Raw genomic sequence first — 20,425 nt, 5'->3', positions numbered from 1 at the left:
TTCTTTCCTCCGCTTGGTCTGTTCTGCTGTTGATACTTGTGATTTTGTTGTGAAGTTCTCAAGTTGTGTTTTTCAGCTCCATCAGGTCTGTTATGTTCCTCTCTAAACTGACTGTTGTGGCTACCAGCTCCTGTATTGTTTTATCATGATTCTTAGCTTCTTTGCATTGGGTTAAAACATGCTCCTTTAGCTCAGTGTAGTTTATTATTACCCACCTTCTGAAGCCTATTTCTGTCAATTCAGCCATCTCAGCCTCAGACCAGTTCTGTGCTTTTGCTGGAGAGGCGTTGCGGTCATTTGGAGGAGAAGAGGCACTCTGGCTTTTTGAGTTTTCAGCATTTTTGTGTTGATTCTTTCTAATCTTTTTGGCCTTAATCTACCTTTGTTCTTTGAGGTTGCTGACCTTTAACTGAGGTTTTTGTGGAGTCTTTTTGTTGATGATGTTGTTTTCTGTTCATTTGTTTTTCTTTTAGTAGTCTGGCCACTTTACTGTATGTCGGGCTGCTGTGGTTTGCCGGGGGTCCTCTCCAGACCCCAGTTGCCTTGGTTTCTCCCATACCTGAAGGTATCAGCAGAGAAGGCCATGAAGCAGCAAAGATGGCAGGCAGGTCCTTCCTCTGGAAGCTCTGTCCCAGGGGGTAGGTACTTACCTGTTGTTGGCCTGCATGCACCTATAAGAGGTAGCTGGAGACCCCTGTTGGGAGATCTCCACAAGTCACAAGGAATGGGATCAGGGACTTGCCGAAAGAAGCAGTCTGGCTGCTTTTTGGTAGAGCGTATGTGCTGCATTAAAGGGGACACTGCCTTTTCTGTACCGCCTGTATTCTCCAAAGCCGGCGGACTGGAGCAGCTGAGTTGACTGAACCCCAGACATGGCGGTCACCCCTCGCCCCCGGAGCTCGGTCCTAGTGAGATGCCAAAGCTCTGCCCTTAGAACCCTTAGCCAGTGTATTTCTATACGACATGAACACTTGAAATGTTAATGGGTAACAGTAGTGGGTGTTTATAGTAATATTCGTATTGTCAAGATAATATTAATTTGTTTTATTCTGTTTGAAGATGTACTGTTTAGCGAGGCAGGGAAACATTTTAGAAGCAATTTGACTTAGATTTTTCCATTAAACACAGCTATCTTTCAACTATTTGAAAAACTCTTATATTACTGAAAAATTAAGGGTTTATGATAGCTAGGATTTCATTATTTTATTGAAAAATAATTTAGTTCAACTGCCATTCACATTTAAATTACTTAATTAGCATGAAGACTGGGATGTGAAGGAACTGATTTTCACAAATTGATATCAATAGCTATGAACTGGGTTACTGAAATACATGTGGAAAATAACAAATACTAAAAGAAATGGAAAAGTGTGATGAAAGTATTATATTTGTAAAAATTAATTTAAAAATAGACTGTAGAAGGAAATAATAGGAATTAATTGGTAAAAGAATATATATTATTCTGATAGATATGGAATGCAATTAAAATAGGTAACGTTCACATGAGCAATTCATAAATCTTTTATTTTTATGCTTCATGACTTGTTAAGGTCTTCCACAGAGATTATTGAGTCGCACTGTAAGATTGTAAAGCCAGAACCTCTTGGGAAAAAGTCTTTTTAGGGAAGAGTAGGGTCTTTCCTGGCATCTTAAAAAACACAGATGCATAATTAATTATATGAATGGGGCAGAAAACTTTTAGTACATCCAGTGAACAATGTTAGTGAGAGTAGACATAAACTAAAATATAATCATGTGCTAATGCAGATATCACTGCTGTAATCACTATAAAATATTTTATATATGTTATTTCTCGGGTTGGACTCTAGAAATTTAGTGTATGTTTCTGTTTGACTGTTGGGTACACATTTCTATCTCCCTCTCTATAATAACTGCCTGTATGTGACTTGTAGCTGATTAATTCCTATGTAATAGAGAAAAACTTGCACCTTTGGTTGGTGGGAAGTGGGATTTGGGGTGAGACTAGATTGAATAGCAGAGATGGTAGCTTTCCTTGTGTTAAATTGTACAAGGAGCCACACAGGGTTTCGGGAGAGCTGTGAGGAGTCTACTGTGACACTTTTGTAGCTCTGAGGGCTGTGTAGAGTTCATAGCTAGCAGTCATACAGAACTTGCTGGCTCAGTGCCTTTTTTTTGGTCTTTTTTCCCCGTTTTTTGTTTGATTGGGTTTTTTGTTTGTTTGTTTGTTTTTGAACAGAGCGTCAGATGAGTGCCAAAAAAAGAATAAAGGAAGAGGGCTAAAACAGACTTTCTTCCCTGTTAGGGTCTTAATTCCTGATAGGTGGGAGCTATATACCTGCTACAGCATATTGTTTTTAACTCACAAAGTTTCACTTATACGGATTTAAAAACAGTATAAATTATAACATCTCATAGTTTGTATATGTATACACACACATACTCTTTCTCTCTGTATATAATTCATTTTGTTCTAAGCCAAAATACAGTTTTTAAATTACCAGTTAATTTTTTTAATTTTTTTTCTTTAAGAGACAGGATCTTGCCCTGTTGCCTGGGTTGGAGTGTGGTGGCACGGTCATAGTTCACTGCATACTTGAACTCCTGGACTCAAGCAATGTTTCCACCTCAGCCTTCCCTAGTAACTGGGAATACAGGCATGTGCCACCATGCCCTCTGCTCATTACCAGTTAAATTTTAAGTAAAAATATTTTCTATGGTTATGATGTGTATTAAAATAAAATGAGTGAATACATAGCTTACCTTAACTCAGAATTAAATTGGCTATGCTACAAAGAGCCATTTTATCAAGTTCTAAGTATGTGTTAAGTGAATTTGATGATGGTGTGCATTCATTCATGACATACTTTCTGAATACTTTCAAAGTGGCAGCCACTTTTTAGGAGTTGGTATATATCCGGGTAAAACAAAGCACCTGTGTGCAGAGAGATTACATTCTAATGAGACATTTCAGTGAGAATGACCTAGAAGTATAAACACACTGGGGCCCGGACAAGTTTGTGTTTTGGAAATAGCCAGAAGGCCGGTGAAACTAGAATTAAGTGAATGAATGAACTAGGGGTAGAATGAAAGAAGTGAGATCAGAGAGCAAAGCAGAGGCCAGATCATTTAGGGCCTTAGAGACTAGGAAAGGAATTTGGATGTTACTCCAGATGTCATGAGAAGTCATTATAGGGTTTTAAGCAAGAGAGTTGCCTGATCTGAGTTATTTACATATACATACACACACACACACACACACACACACATATCTGTGTGTATATATACATATATATTTTTTAAAATCACTCTGGCTAAGATGTGGAGAAGCATCAGTACAGGGGCAAAAATGGAAACAGGGACACAAGATGTTGCAGTAATTCAGATGAGAAGTAATGATAGCTTGGACCAGGGTACTGAAATGAAGGTAGTGAGACAAGGTCAGATTGAAAATAGTTTTTTAAAGGTAAATCTGATAGTGTCAGCTGAAATAGGGTGTGAGAGAAGTCATGGATGATTGATTCCCTAGAATTTTTGCCTGAACAGCTTAGTGAATGGTGGCTTGCTGATTTGCTGAGGTGTATGAGTGTTGGTGTCAGTTTTATTTTAAATCTTTACCTCTTAAATAAGAAATGTATTAAGTATGTAAAATATTTTTTAAAAGTCATTATGAAAACTTCTTTTTCAATAGGCGGAGTACGTCCAGCTTGTTACTGAACTTCGAATGACAAGAGCCATTCAGCCTCAGATCAATGCCTTTTTACAGGGCTTTCATATGTTCATTCCACCCTCCCTCATACAGCTTTTTGATGAATATGAATTGGTAAGGAAAAACATCAGTTCTTATGTTGTAACATAACAACACAAAACTCTAGTGATGTAATTCAGAAATAATTGTGGAGTACTATAATGAATGAAATAATGTATAAATGAGAAAAAATGGTTTAATGTCCATTTTTAGAGATTTGATATAAAATTTATGGATGTGCCTTCTCTTAAGCTTAATAACCAGATAAGCAACTCCTTAATGTGAAGTGAGGTGAGGTGGTGACAAACTAAAATGGAATATATTGCTATTTCTTCTGTATGGGAGATGTTGAAGGCCAGTCTTCCTATATGTGCAGTATTCTACATTATTTCTGAATTTTTTATTTGATCACATGACATAAAGGGCGCTGATACTAACTTCTTAAACTTCTAAAGAGAATTAAGAAGGTTTTTCTTATTGTATAGTATTTTCTTCTCCAGTTTCTTATATTGCCATATATATAATTTTATAATTCTTTATTTGAAACCTATGGAGTCCATCGTCTTTGCTGTCCTGTAGTCCCTAATGAATGTTTTGTTTTGCTACTTTAATTTGCCTTTATTGTACTGTGATCCAACAGGATTTCTAATTTTATATGATTTATGTTGCATTTTTCTCCATTTTCTTTTTCTCTTTAGTTTTGGTAATTTGGAGAATTATTTTTAAACTCTTTGAGTTGTCTAAATCTAAATAAAGCACAGTATTTTAAATAGAATATAGCTGCTTTCTTATCTAAAAAAATATAATTTGGAATAGTAAGTCCCAGATCAGTGGAAATATTTTATTTAGTTTTTATTCTGTCTCAGAAAATTAGTTTTACCTTATACCTTTCATTTTAGTATATGGATACAGATACTGATATATACCTTTAATTTTACATATGTATCAGTATTTTAAATTTATCATTCATAGTATATGTTAACAGTGAACAAAATTTGCTAATTAATTTTGAAGTCCATTGTGATTTAGTTTCATTAAATGTAAGTTTTGAGGTTTTTTTGATTGTTTTTTAGCTGTACAGTTAATGGCTTCAGTTAGCGTAGATTCATCTAGTTTTTATGTAACAGTAGAAGTTATTTTCAGCATTTAAAAATGGAGGACTATTTGAGCTATTATATTATTAGACCTGACTGAAATCTGACTTTTCCTGTACTGTGCTTGGATTAAATTAGCCTTTTGAAATTCAAAACAGAGAATTAATTGTTTGCTGGACCTTTATGTATGTAAAAAACAAATAGCAACAACAAAAATAATTGTTGAAAACTTTGCCTTATAATTTACTGAAATCAGTAAGTTTATAAAACTTTGAATTATAATATACATGCAGAAAAGGACACACATCATAAATATATAGCTTGATAAGTTTTAACAAACTGAACATACCCATGAAACTAACACCCAGATGAAGAAACAGAAATCCTAGCACCCCCATATGTCACTCTGTCATCCCCCTCCGGTCATTCTCCCACTTTAACAGTAACCATTCTCTTGACTTCTGAAATCATAGATGAGATTTGCCTATTTTAGAACTATGTAGATAGAATTTATCTGGCTTTCTTAGCTCAACTTTTTGTGTGTGGGAATCATACATATTGTTGCATGCAGTTGGTAATTTGTTCATTTTTATTGCTGAATAGCATTTCAGTCTCCTTTAGTCTTTTCTATTCTTGATGAACATTTAGTGGGTACTTTTCAGTTTCAGGCTCTTTCAAGTACTGCTGCTACAAACATGCCTTTAGGAAAACCTAAGTATGCATTCTGTAGGTTATATGCCTTGGAGTGGAATTGCTGGGACACAGGCTGTGCATGTATCCCATTTCAGTAGATGTGAGCAGATAGTTTCCCAAGTGATGCATCAATTTACACTCCCATTAGTAGGTGTGAGAGTTCTGGGTGTTCTGCATTCTCACTAGCATTTGATAATTTTCCATCTTTTTCATTTCCTTACTGGTAATTCAGTAGTGGTCTTTCCTTGAGATTTTAATTTGTGTTTACGTGATAGCTAATGAAGTTACACACCTTTTATGATTACAGCCATTTGTGTACTCTGTTTTCAAAGTGTCTATTTAAGTAATTTGTCCATTTTTCTATTGTGTTTTCTGTTTTATTTTTTCTTTTTACTGACTTGTAGGACTCTTTATGTATTCTTTTATAAGAGTCTTTTGTCAGATATATGTATTATGAATATTTTCTACTCAGGTCTTTTCAGTGAATAAAAATTTTGGGGTTTAACATAATTCAGTTTATCAGTTTTTTTTTTTTTTTTAATGGAAGAAACTTTTTGTGTCTTGTTTAAGAAACTGTTTCTTTCTCCAAGGCTGTGAAGATATTTTTCTGTGTTTTCTTTTAAAAGCTTTATTCCTTTATCTTTCACATTTAGGTCTGTTACTGGTAAGTTTTTAATTGTGGCTCTTACATTAAAATTTAGATCAGGATTCCTAGTTTGTCTTGGACTCTGACTTTACTAAGTTGAGCTGATTCACATTTGGGAAGAGCAACATTGTAGGCATGGTCTTGATTTATGCAGTGATAATAATTATTATTAAGCGTTTAGTATTTGCCAAGTATTTTATATGTATTAATTTAAAAAACCCACAAAAAATCTCTTGAGGTGAGTACGATTGTCCCCATTTTACATATGAGAAAACTAGGCCAAAGAAGATACGGAAATTGTTCATGGTCATAGAGCATGTGTTAGTGGTAGGCTATGAACCCATGTTCCCTGACCTCAGATCTCATCAGTGTTGCCAGTCTGCTTCTTGGTGGCTTCACACCTTTTGTGTGACTTTGTGTCTTTCATAGGGGAGCGCTATGCTACACTGAGAACGGAAACTTGTAAAAAAATTTGGTGCAAACGTCTAAGCTAGATGTGCATCTGAGTTAAAAGATTCAGCTTAAATTCTAGAGTTTTAGTGAGGAGAAGGTATCGAATAGCTCCAATGTACTGAACTGGAGGTATAGTCATCCATTGTAGATAGAAGGCAGTTGTAAGTCAAGAGATGAGTATGGGCTGTTCTTCCATACTGTGCTGCTTGTGAATTTATCCATGAAAGAACCAGAATATAAAAACGTTGAGTCATGTGATGCTGGGTAAGCTGATGGCTATGAATACTTGCATGATTCAGTTTCTAACTATTAGTATGAGTTATATAACTTACAGTTCCAACAGATGAATTCAGTTATTTTGTTGTATTAAAAAGATTGATTGGGATTTAAAATTTTTATTATATGTACTTTTTATTCTGGAATTCTCATTTCATCTATTTGTTTTTGGTCAATTTAGTAACTTTTTTTGCCCAGTTGTTAGGTGGAATAATAAAGATCCTTTCGTTGTCGTCTTCAAAAAAAAAATGTAACAATGTGATATTTTTATTCATAATTATGAATAATGAAAGCATAATATTATTAAAAGCTTATCTTCAGCCTAGAAGGGAAAAGGATTAAACTCATGAACTGTAAGACATGCATAAAGCCTATCCCACTCCCTTTTAGCAAACCTGTATCAGAGTCCTGCCAGGGAACAGAATTTCTCCAGATGGTTCAAATATTGAAACTCTAACAAAGGGACTATCACAGAGGTATGGGCAGTGTTAAGGATAAACAAGGTCTAGTGAGACATGCACAGACTGGAAACAGGGAAAGCCTTTATCATCCCTAGGACTGAAGAGACAGGTAGAGGAGTTACGGTGAAGAGCCCCGTGGGAGCCTGAACTACCAAGGAGGGCCCACCTGGTGGTAGCCATACTTGAGGAGCCATAGCTACTGCAAAGAGGTGCTGCAACAGTGGGGGAGCAGAGAGTACCCTCACCTCCAAACTAACTGCCTGTGTTTCCCGGGCTCCAAACCCAATCCAAAGCCAGCTGGCAAGAGAACCAGCAGGCAAAGCAGCCAGTCTACAGTGCAAAGGAAGCTAGAGAATGTATTTGGGGGTGGTCAATGTAGACTAACTAGACTGTCTTCATCTAGGAAGAGGATTCTATAATACTGTTACTAGGAGGACTAAAACACACCCTATACTAGCAGTTCTAAAACTTTTCGGTCTTAGGACCCCTTGCAACAAAAGAGTTTTTGTTTATGTGGGTTATGTCAATCTATATTTACTGTACTTGAAATTAAAACAGAAATGTAAAATATTTTATTCACATAAAATAATCCATTATTATGTTAACAGAGAACATTCGAAAAACTAAAATTGCATTTTCTAGAACAAAACAGAAATAATGGGAAGACTGGTACTGTTTTACAGTTTTGCAAATTTCTTTAATGTCTAGCTTAATAGAAGACAAATGGGCCCTTATAACTGCTTTTGTGTATAATCTGTTTTGATATGTTGTTTGGTTGAAATATATGAAGAAAATCCAACCTCATACAGATAAGTTGGAAAAGGGAGAACCTCATGGACCCACAGAAAAATCTCGGAAACCCTCAAGAGTTCTCAGATGTTGCCTTATATCTATCTTATTTAAGGTACAAGGTCAGCTATATGTTATGAGTAGTTACTATAGGAGACGTGATTTTGAATCACACGGTATCTACATCCCTGTAATAAGAAATCCTGGCTGGGTGCAGTGGTTCACACCTGTAGTCCCAGCACTTTTGGGAGGCTGAGGTGGGCGGATCACAAGGTCAGGAGATTGAGACCATCCTGGCTAACATGGTGAAACCCCGTCTCTACTAAATATACAAAAAAATTAGCCGGGTGTGGTGGTGGGCACCTGTAGTCCCAGCTACTCGGGAGGCTGAGGCAGGAGAATGGCGTGAACCCGGGAGGTGGAGCTAGCAGTGAACCGAGATCGCAGTGCCACTGCACTCCATCCTGGGCGACAGAGCAAGACTCCATCTCAAAAAAAAAGAAAAAAGGCAATCCTGATGGATGTTCTGGCTCATCAGTGTAAAGTGTAGGCCAATCATTGCCTCCCCTGTCTATGTAAGCATATCTAACTGTGAAATAGGGACTGATTCAGAGAAGTGGACAGGCTCTTTTCATGTCCTCTTTTCCTTGGAAAACAAAAAGGCAAATACTTTGCTGTTCTTAATTTCATTTTTACTTACATGATTGAGATTTTGTGTCTTTGATTATCTTCCTGTATGAAAGAAACTTATCAAGTCATTAGGAAAATTGCATTTTTTATTTTTTTTTGTCTTTGGAGAAAATTGACTTTAAAGGATTCAAATTATTCCAGAATAGAATTCCTAAAAGGCCTAAATATTTTTTAAAAATCATAACTATTTTTATATTACCTCCTTTTTCCTCATGATAAGGATTTCTTGATGCTTTTCCCCTTGTTTAGTCAAGTATTTATTCAGGTCTTTGTTGTCACTTCCATGTTGAGAATACTGTCCCCTTACAGAAGTTAACAAATTTGCAAAGAATTGTAAAAATATAAAGTAAATCAAAGATAATGTTCATAAAACTTTTGCACGCATAAACTGTTGTTGCATATGTTCACACATAAACATATAAACTATAATCTCTTATGTTTTAATGAAGTTTTGTCAATGTGGAAACATCTCCACATCTTACAATACTTGAGATTATCAGCGTCAAGGATTTTATCTCATGTAATGCTTGTTATTGATGACATGCAGGAACTGTCACTAAAATGTATCAGTTTCATGTGAGATTAGTTTCTAATTAAGGCAAATTTACCATTTAAATGTAATAACTTTTTTCCCTAAAGAAAATTATTGAAATATTTTTCTTCTTCCCCCAAGGAGCTACTGCTTTCTGGCATGCCAGAAATTGATGTGAGTGATTGGATAAAAAATACAGAATACACAAGTGGCTATGAAAGAGAAGATCCAGTTATTCAGGTAAAATTTCTCTAGAGCTTAGAATGAAGTTAAGTTTTGCCGTTTAATTTTGTAAGCTTTTCAGCACTATTGAATGAAAACTTACATTAATTAACAAAGTGAAGTGTTTCCCCAAATTATTCTTGTGGGAACAGTGCATATGAAAGCTTTGCATGAAATCATTTTTGGTAAATGACTTTCATAGAATAAAATGTGCTTTATGAATATTACATATTTCTCTGGTATTGAGAAGTCTGCAGTTGCTCTGAAATATGAGCTAAGTTTTTGTTGTTGTTGTTGTTAGTGGTTCTGGGAAGTTGTAGAAGACATTACTCAAGAGGAGAGAGTTCTTCTCTTGCAGTTTGTTACTGGCAGGTAAGCAGTATTTTTATGATAATATGGAAATAATTTAATGTATTCTGCTTTTAATGGCTTAGAGATAACTAAAATGAGGAGTTATTACTCTGAATTGTCAGTAACTTACCACCCTTTCCACTGTTTTAGATATTAAAGATTTATTTTGGTATTAAAGATAAGACATTTATAGTAGTGATCAATCATGTTTATTTGATATATTAAAAAGGATCGCCAATTAGGACTATTAGTATATTGCACTTTATAATTTGGAAATCTTTTTGCTCTGCAGGTCGGTCAAGGATAGTAGCCAAATGTTTAATATTTGTATATTGCTGGTTTGGTTTAATAGTAAGGCAGTTCAGTTTATCCTGGGTAACTCATACACATACTCTATGTTACCCATACACAACAGTTTTTCTGTAATTCAAAGTAAACTTTAAAGTGTCAAGATTCATGGCCTAAAAAATAATTTGTGGTACCACACTTCTATGAAAAGTTCACTTTTGAAACCAGTTAAATATAATAGATATTAGAAAACTAGATGCTTTAACCATCTTTTAGCTTATATTTCTGAAAGATGTAAAAAAAAGTCTGATTTTCATTTTGGATAACAGAATTTTATCTTCTATTTATGAAAATGTAGTTTAGTTTTTTTCATTATAAATGTACATATTTCTCCTAGGAAAGTTACAAAACAAAGTTAGAATAAGAAAAACCACAGTCCATCAGCCATAACCACTATAAACAATTTGATATATTTACTTCTTTGTTTTTTCTGCATATTTAAAAACCGTAATTGTGAATATATATCTATATAAAAAATATATATGTAATTTTTTTTTTTTTTTTGAGACAGAGTCTCACTCTGTCCCTCAGGCTGGAGTGCAGTGGCTTGATCTTGGCTCACTGCAACTTCCACCCCCTGGGTTCAAGCGATTCTGCTGCCTCAGCCTCCCAAGTAGTTGGGAGTACAGGCGCCTGCCAACACGCACGGCTAATTTTTGTATTTTTTTATTTTTAGTAGAGATGAGGTTTCACCATCTTGGCCAGGCTGGTCTTAAACTCCTGACCTCATGATCCACCTATCTTGACCTCTCAAAGTGCTGAGATTACAGGCGTGAGCCACCATGCCTGGCCTATAATTTTTAAAATCTATATATTTTTTATTTTAAAAGTAATGTTTAATCATTGTAGAAAATTTAGACAATGGAGAAAATAGGAGAAAATTAAAATCCTTAATGTTAAGTGATCCCACTATTCAGAGATAACTACAATTAACATTTTGCTTTTTTTTTTAGTCTTCTTAACTGTATAGTTAGAAAAATAGTTGGAGCCACACTATAGAAATCTAATTTTAAAGAATAAATGAATAGTCTGGGTACGGTACTTCTCTTGCAGTTCAGTTTGTTACTGGCAAGTAAGCAGTATTTTTATGATAATATGGAAATAATTTAATATATTCTGTTTTTATGGCTTAGAGATAACTAAAATGAGGAGTTATTACTCTGAATTGTCAGTAACTTACCACCCTTTCCACTGTTTTAGGTATTAAAGATTTATTTTGGTATTAAAGATAAGACATTTATAGTAGTGCCTGTAATCCTAGCACTTTGAGAGGCTGAGGCGGGCAGGTCACTTGAGCTCAGGCGTTTGAGACCAACCTAGGCTACATGGCGAAACCCTGTCTCTACAAAAATACAAAAATTAGCCAGGCATGGTGGCACATGCCTGTAGTCCCAGCTACTCAGGAGTCTGAGGTGGGAGGATCACTTGAGCCTGGGAGGTGGAGATTGCAGTGAGCTGAGATTGCACCACTGCACTCTAGCCAGGGTGACAGAGTGAGACCCTGTCTCAAAAAAAATAATAAAAAATAAATAAGAAATAAATAAGACATAACAATTAACAGGTTATAGACTAAAAATATAAAAGAAAAACTTGTTTTTTTGGTTTTGTTTTTTGCCTCTGAATGCCAAGAAGTACTCAGAGACTTGAATAACTTAAGGATGAAAAAATCATTATATTTTTTATGTAAGAAAGTTGACAATTTGACAATTCAGATAGGAGAAAAAAACCCACCTCCAATCTATTCCTAAAAATAATCACTGATAACATTTTTGTTATTCTTCTAGAATTTTTAACACATATATAATTTTTACTTTTAAAACCATTGTTATTTTATAACTTTTTGAATTTAGCAATATGTTACTAAATTGTTCAATTTATAGATCTATGTAATTTTTAGTGGCTTTCTAGTTTTCTTTTTAGGGACTTCCTTTAATTGATTCTTTATTGCTAAATTTTCCTATTTATGGAATAATGCTGTACAAATAAGGAATTTTTGTGCTTCTGTCCTAGTGGGACAGTCTGATTATAGAAGATAAATTCTTAGAAGGGAAATTTTTTTGTATGAGAATATATAAATTTTTATAATCTTGATACATATTCATTTATCTTCTAGAAGGGTATTGATGTCAGTAGAGAATGAGAGAGCTTACTTCTTTTATCAGCACAGGGTATAGTCATTTTTACTTTCTTTCTTTTTTTTTTTTTTTTTTTTTAAAGACAGAGTCTGGCTCTGTCGCCCAGCCTGGAGTGCAGTGGCACAATCTCGGCTCACTGCAAGCTCCACCTCCTGGGTTCACACCATTCTCTTGCCTCAACCTCCTGAGTAGCTGGAACTACAGGTGCCTGCCACCACATCCGCTAATGTTTGTATTTTTAGTAGAGATAGGCTTTCACCTTGTTAGCCAGGATAGTCTCAATCTCCTGACCTCGTGGTCCACCCACTTCGGCCTCTCGAAGTGCTGGGATTACAGGTGTGAGCCACCGTGCCCGGCCCATTTTTACTTTCATATAATTTCTTTTATGTAATTTTTTTGTGTGTGGTATGAATTACCTGACTTTATTCTTTGTTATTCCACAATCACTTTAAAAATTCAGTTTTAAGTGTTGTTTATATGTTAGGGGTATTAACTCTGCAAATAGTTTTCTTGGTTTATCAAAGTTAAATATACAGATTTCCATGTAATTTAAATTTAGAACTTGTAAGTTTTAAATTACCGTATTGCCAAGGTGATTATCGTTACTTTCCTTTGTGGTTTTATAAATCCTTCCCTACTTCTAAGATTTTATATATATGTTTATATAAATTTTTTAATGTAAGTTTTATAATTTCTGTTTTTACATTCCAATTTTTAAGCCATCTGAACCTTATTTTGGTTTATGTTGTCAAGTATATTTTTCTAAATGGTTTATACTTCAACACCATCTAGTGAATTATTATATTTTCCCCATGATTTGGTCAGTATGAGTCTTTAAGATGCAGAAATCAGTTATTCAAGTTTTTTAGTACTAAGTTGTCTCTTAGGTGGCTGCTCCTGTAGAGTAAAACACTAGAATTAGTGATATACAAGGCTTCTCCACTTTAAATAGTACAGTCATTGCTAGCAATGCTGAAAAGAGGTGTGCTATTCATTATTTAGTTATGAAGTGTGGCAAATCCACACTTGAATGGAGGTGAAAGATGTGGGTGAAGAGTAGAAGCCAAGGAAGCTGAGGGGAAACAACACGGAGCTAGCTTCACCCCTTGGACGGAAGAATCCACCTTTCAACATTGAGTCTAATTAGAGCTCTGTATTTTGAGTTCAAACAGAAAGTTTTAAGCTTTTTAAAATTTTAAATTTTACCTCGAACTCCCAGTCGTTAGTATAGATATAGTACTTGTCGTTCAAAACCAAAAGTGCAAATTTTTTTCTTTTTTAATTTTTGGAAAATTCTGATTCTGTATTAGTTTTATTTAGATACTGACGTATCTTTCTACAGGTCTGTAGTATAATTTAGTGCAACCTTACTGAAAGATCAAATGTGTTCCAATTGTTGAACCAAGAATTAATACAAAAAGTGATTTTTAAATATTTTTATAGTATTGACATTAATATTTCATAGCTCTATAAGGCCATCTTTAATGTTTTACTGTTTCATTATCCCTTAATCCCTTAAGAATCAGACTTGATGATTTCTTTTTTTTTTTTTTTTTTGAGAAAGAGTCTTGCTCTGTTTCTTAGGCTGGAGTGCTGTGGCACAATCTCAGCTCAGTGCAACCCCCGCCTCCCAGGTTCAAGTGATTCTCCTGTCTCAGCCCTCCCGAGTAGCTGGGATTATAGGCGCCTGCCACCACGCCTGGCTAGTTTTGTATTTTTAGTAGACATGGAGTTTCACCATGTTGGCCAGGCTGGTCTCGATCTCCTGACCTCAAGTGATCCACCTGCCTCGGCCTCCCAAAGTGCTGGGATTACAGCTGCGAGCCTCTGTGTCCGGCTGATTTCTTTTCTTTTCTTTTTTTTCTTTCTTTCTTTCTTTTTTTTTTTTTTTTTTGAGATGAAGTCTTGCTCTATTGCCCAGGCTGGAGTGTAGTAGCTTGATCTCAGCTCACTGCAACTTCCACCTTCTGGGTTCAAGTGACTCTCCTTCCTTAGCCTCCAATTACAGGTGCACACACCACTTTGCCTGGCTAATTTTTGTATTTTTAGTAGTGACGGGGTTTCACCATGTAGGCCAGGCTGGTCTCTAACTACTGATCTCAAGTGATCCACCAGCCTCAACCTCCCAAAGTGGTGGGATTACAGGCGTGAGCCACCGCGCCCGGCCAATTACTTTTTAAATAAAATAGAAGTATGCCATTTTTGTTTACTGTAATTTATACTGTATAATCTAAGTGTCATAATATTCAACCAAAGACTTTATTTTTCTCATACATACTTACGCCTGATGAATTATTATCTTAACATGATCAGATCTAATTATATAAGTAGGGGGCCAGCCATATTTATTCATAGTGTAGGAAAAGAGGAGTAAGGTTTCAGGAATGGCTCATGAATAACAGCTTGTAGAATAATTTTAATTAAGATGTTAAAACTAGAGGATCTTCTGAATTTTTAGCTTACTGTTCAAAATTTACTTGTGTGAAGGACATTAGATTGATCATACTTATATTGAAATACTGTGCTATAATTTGTATAAAAATCAATGTCAACATTTATTTTCTCATCTTGATAAAATAGTTACATTTAATTTGAAATTCTACAACACAGGATATTCAGAACGGCTTGATTTTTATCCCTTTTTATGTTTGGTCACCTTGTTAATTTTTGGGGCAAAAGTTAAATATATAAATTAACTAACGTTGAATTTTATTTCAACTTACAAAGAGATATAGCCAGATGTTCTTTATATATTCCCTTGCTATTAGTAGGAATTGTTTATGCATTAGTGTCTTATAAGCAAGATTCAGGCATACTTTTAATATTGCCTTAGTTTACTAAGGTAAGCTCAAGAATTTCATCAGTAAACCAAACCAGACGACTTCCCAGATAGAAGAGAAAATTGCTGTTTTTAGGGATTCTTTCATATTGGATTGTTAAACATTTTTTTCCCTGAGGATGTATACATATCATCAGTGATTTCAAATAGACAATCCTGGTACATTTTTTCAACTTTGTGTGTGTGTGTGTGTGTGTGTGTGTGTGTGTGTGTGTAAATGCATATCATAAAATCATTTAAACAATTTTAAGTGTGCACTTTTGTGGCATTAAGTATTCACATTAATGTGTGACTATCACCACCGTCCATCTCCTGAATTTTTTCATCTTTCCCAATTGAAACTCTGTACTCATTAAACACTAACTCCCCATCCTCCTTCCCTACCCACCTCTAACAACCACCTATTTTATGTCTATGAATTTGACTACTCTAAGAACTTCATATAAGTGGAATCATACAATATTTGTCTTTTTGTGATTGCTTTATTTCACTTAGCATAAAGTCTTCAAGGTTCATCTATTTTGTAGCACGTGTTAAAATTTCCTTCATTTTTAAGGCTAAATAATACCCCCTTGTATATATACACCACACTTTGCTTATCCAGCCATCTGTTGATGGAGACTCGGGTTGCTTCTACCATTTGGCTGTTGTGAATAATGCTGCTATGAACATGGATGCGCAGATACTTCTTTGAGTCCATGCTTTCAGTTCTTTTGGATATATACCCAGAAGTGGAATTGCCTGATTGTATGGTAATTCTGTATTGTAATTCTGTTAATTTTGTTGAGGAACCTACATGTTGTTTTCCACAGAGGCTGATCATTTTACATTCCCAGCAGCAATTTCTCCACATCCTTGCCAATACTTGTGACTTTCTGTATTTTGTTTTTTTGATGTTTTGCCGATAGTCATCTTAATGAGTGTGAAGTGGTTTTGATTGGCGTTGCCCTAGTAAATAGTGATGTTGAGCATCTTTTCATGTGCTTATTGGGCATTTGTTTATCTTTTTTTGGAGAAATGTCTATTTCAATTCTTTGCACATTTTTAATCAGGCTGTTTTGGGTTTTTTTGTTTTTTTTTTGTTTGTTTTGTTTTTTTGCTATGGGAATTCTTTATATGTTCTCAATATCAATTTGGTGTCATATTCAATAAATCATTGCCAAATCCGGTGTTATGAAGCTTTTCCCTTATATTTTCTTCTAAGAGTTTTGTAGTATTAGCTCTTACATTGAGGTCTTCAATCCATTTTGAGTTAGTTTTTAAGTTACTTAGTGTAAAGTAAGGGTCCAACTTCATTTTCGTTGTAGTGAATATTCAGTTTTCCCAACACACTTCGTTGAAAAGACTCTTTTCCCCTTTGAATGTTGTTGGCACTCTAGTTGAAAATCATTTCATTATGTATGTGAGGGGTTATTTCTGGCCTCTATTCTCTTCTACTGGTTCATGTGTCTCTTTTCTTGGCAGTATCACACTATTTTGATTACCACAGCTTTGTAATAAGTTTTGAAATCAGGATATGTGAGTCTGCCACCTTTGTTGTTTTTTTTCTAGACTGTTTAGGCTATTTGAGGTTCAACTTTTTTTTTAAGTGAACTAAACTGTGCTTTATTTTATAAATCATATTTTTAAGAAAGTATTTTAAATTTTATTCAGATGTTTGCAAGTATGTATCTAGTAATCTATACACTAAGTGTTCCTTTGTCATTATTCTTATTTATCCAAAAAGCACTGTAGCACCTCATTTTAAAAGCAATAGAATGTTTTTTAGTATCGGTTTAATCATGATACATACACAGGCTAACTTTAGAAGAAATATTAATTTTATTTTCGATGTATATATAACTTGAGAAGTTGTAATTACATCCTCTACAGTCATGTACCCAAGATTAAATTTTCTACTGATGTGTTATGCATTATATGTTAACCTTCCTGTGGTCTCTTGATGTTTGGTGATGTTTGAAAAATATGTTTGATATTCTGAATATCAAATCAAAGAGGAATATAAAGAATTTTTCAGTTTTTCCACTATGAAAAACAAAACAAAACACCTTTAGGGCCTAGATATTTTTCACAAACAAGGAAATCATTTGGATTACATGTCAGAGCATTTATTGCTTGAATTAATCAAATATTAATCTATTAACAATTTAATGAATGTCTACTCCAGGCATTTTGCTAGCCCCAGGGATATAGATGTAAATATGACTTGTTTGGGCTCTCAAATAAGCCCCACTTCAATAGAGAGCCACATGAAAGCAAATAATTGTAAATGTAGCATGCTAAATGCAATATTGAGGTATGTGCTGTGGCCAGTTGCAAGCATAGTGTAGCTATGGAAATGTGGAGGGGTGTCTCCATGGAAGGTTGCTAACTAATCACAAAGCAATTTACAGTAATGAGTTGGGGTTTTGTAGACTAAAAAATGTCATGTTGTCATTGTCCTAGAGTTGGATATATTTCTACCCTAACTTAGAACTTGAAATTTATCTGTCACAAATATCTTTCTTTCATGATTACAATGTATTAAGATATAAACTCTTAGTTCCAGGGTCCCACATGGTGGGTTTGCTAATATCATGGGTGGAAGTGGATTGCAAAACTTTACAATCGCTGCTGTGCCATATACTCCAAATCTTTTACCAACTTCAAGCACATGGTATGTTGAATTGGTTTATTTAAATGCTTTACAAATTGTTTTGATTAATTTTGAATGATCAGAGGTCTAACTGTTGCTGCATTGAGAGGAAAACCTCAGCTGTGGTCTCACTCCAGGGTTTTGGAATCATTGATAACAAATTATGTAGTTTTTTGTGCCCCTGTTTTTGGGAGGGAAAATGTTTGAGGAAACCCTAATTCCCTACAATTTAATTGACTATAGTTCAAGTATCACCAAAGTTACACTATCATAAGTAGCACTGAGTTACACACCATCACTTCAAACTAAATTGCCCTATTGCTTATTTATTTTAAGCTGAAAAGAACTTATTTTCTTCCACTGCATTTGCATGCTGAGAGAAACTGCAATGCAGCAGATTTTTTCTTCTTTTTAAATACCACTTTAGGGTTTTTCAATTTGAATGCAAATTTGAGAGGATGGTTTTATGTTAATTTTGAGTAGTGTTTTCACTTCTAGACAAAACAATCAGAAATTTTATAGATTTCCTGTTTAATGGTGGTGTATTTTTCTTTTAAAGCATCAACATGCTCAAGTTACCTGAATACCCAAGTAAGGAAATACTCAAGGACAGACTTCTTGTGGCACTACATTGTGGCAGCTATGGTTACACAATGGCATAATGAAGTCTGGAAAACTCATCTGACTACTGATGCACAATTCAGAATGGCAGAAGTAATTTGGGAAAATGTCAACAAAAAAGCAGCCTAAATGCAACCCATAGGCAGGGCTGATGCTTCAAATTTATAAAAGATCATCAGGTTTTCTGTTTCTGTCTTTTCCCTTTTATGTTTTCTCTGTTTGTGATACAATTAGAAAATATAAAATCACAGTAGATTTTATTTTTTAAAATGCTAATTGAAAGTAGTAGAGACTGTCCTTTTTCGTAATTAATTTTATCCAAGATTGTATTAAGGCAAAATCTGATTCTACATTCCACCTCTGCTGTGTAACTGTCTTGTTAAAAGGAGGTTTTCTTCTAATTTCTGATACATTATATGAGGTCATCCAGCTGGTATGTTCTTTTGCATGTAAAGTACCATTTATATTTTAGAAAACTATTGTATAGAATGGATTTAGATTGTCTATAAAGCCACAAATATGTATTTTCCCACAGTGTATTCTATATTACAATGATTTTTTTTAGCATTTTAATATTTTAATATACATTGTAAAATTTAGACTAACAGTTGATGAAATGACATCTAGTTTATATATTAAAGCTTACACTATATTGTATGAATTATTTGCATCTTTCAGTGGCCAGTTTTCCATATGTACATATTATGTCTCAATGTTTTTCTTATGCCTCATTTTAATTTATAATGAAGGTAAAATTAAAATGTATTTTACTACATTTCTTTTCATTACTTTTATCTGTGAGCTTTGACACATCTGAAAAAGTAATCTGATGTGCAAATTATAATTTAAATAGTTAATTTTTTTACTTCTTAAATTTGCTTTTCGTCATTAAATTGTCAAGTTCAAGTGATATGTGCCTAATATCACTTGGGTGTTGGGTTTTTGAATTTTTGGGTAATCAGTTTTATTTTGAAAAGACAGACTTGAATAGTTACAGCATATGTTTGAACAGGAAGTAGGAACATGCATACACGAAGAAATGCTAACGGAAGGATTTGTAATGTTTAGGATCTTCCCTTGGAAACTAAAAATAGTATATTAATGACATTACTGTTTGTAGAATGACATATGCAAATTTTCTCATAAGCAGCCATTATGTTTGTCAGTAACGTTTGAGAGACATGTAAATTGAAAGTTTTGCTAAATTATAAAGCTCCTTTAATACATTGGTTTTGGTTCTCTTGTCTTTTCTAAATGTTAACAAAATATATCTTAACAGATTACATGAATTTAGGAATTATTTAAAAATTACCATTAGCTCTAAAATTAAGATTCAGATGCTTTATTTATAGTAACTGAAGTTAATAATGTTTTATGTTTTGATTTTTTGAAATTTAATTGTAGAAGTCACTGCCTTCTGAGTTTTCCAATAGATAACCACTTTTAATACTATATTGCTTATAATACTAATGTTTACAGATATGTTTCTGTTTATAACCATACAATACATTGGCTCTGTCATATTAGTTTTTTTGCAAGTAGTTATGTAAAAGAGATAGATAATAAAATATTAAATAACTGAGTGTGGTGGCTTATGTCTGTAATCTCAGCGTTTTGAGAGACTGAGGTGGGAGAATTGCTTAAACCCAGGAGTTCAAGACCAGCCTAGACAACATAAGAAGGCCCATCTCTATGAAAAATAAAAATAAGCTGCACATGGTGGCATGTGCCTGTGGTCGGAAGGCTAGGTGCGAGATAGCTTGAGCCCAGGAGGTCAAGGCTGTGATGGGCCCTGATTGTGTGACTGCACTCCAGCCTGTGAGACTTTGTCTCAAAAAAATATGTATATATATATGTGTATATATATACACACACATATATATAAGAGTATTTTAGGCCGGGCGCGGTGGCTC

General features: G+C 34.4%; 1 protein-coding gene across 9 annotated transcripts in view; it reads left to right on the top strand.

The window, feature by feature from the left end:
- Positions 1-20,095, top strand: part of HACE1 (HECT domain and ankyrin repeat containing E3 ubiquitin protein ligase 1) — a 127,800-nt gene extending 107,705 nt beyond the window's left edge. For 4 of the 9 annotated variants that reach the window (XM_050786700.1, XM_050786696.1, XM_050786697.1 and 1 more), the window contains 5 exons: positions 3,671-3,802; positions 9,503-9,601; positions 9,885-9,955; positions 17,785-17,912; positions 18,451-20,095. In XM_050786700.1, the coding sequence (XP_050642657.1) occupies positions 3,671-3,802; positions 9,503-9,601; positions 9,885-9,955; positions 17,785-17,912; positions 18,451-18,641 (621 nt within the window). In that variant the 3' untranslated portion in view covers positions 18,642-20,095. Of the gene's footprint in view, positions 1-2,218; positions 3,647-3,670; positions 3,803-8,140; positions 9,602-9,884; positions 9,956-17,784; positions 17,913-18,450 lie in introns of those variants that run through there. The other 5 variants (XM_050786701.1, XM_050786698.1, XM_050786704.1 and 2 more) reach the window with 3 other exon arrangements.
- Positions 20,096-20,425: the final 330 nt, after the last annotated feature.

This window comes from Macaca thibetana, chromosome 4 (assembly GCF_024542745.1).
Source record: "Macaca thibetana thibetana isolate TM-01 chromosome 4, ASM2454274v1, whole genome shotgun sequence".
Classification (NCBI taxonomy): domain Eukaryota; kingdom Metazoa; phylum Chordata; class Mammalia; order Primates; family Cercopithecidae; genus Macaca; species Macaca thibetana.
Note: the sequence above shows the minus strand (reverse complement) of the source record. Positions and strands in the feature narration are given on the sequence as shown.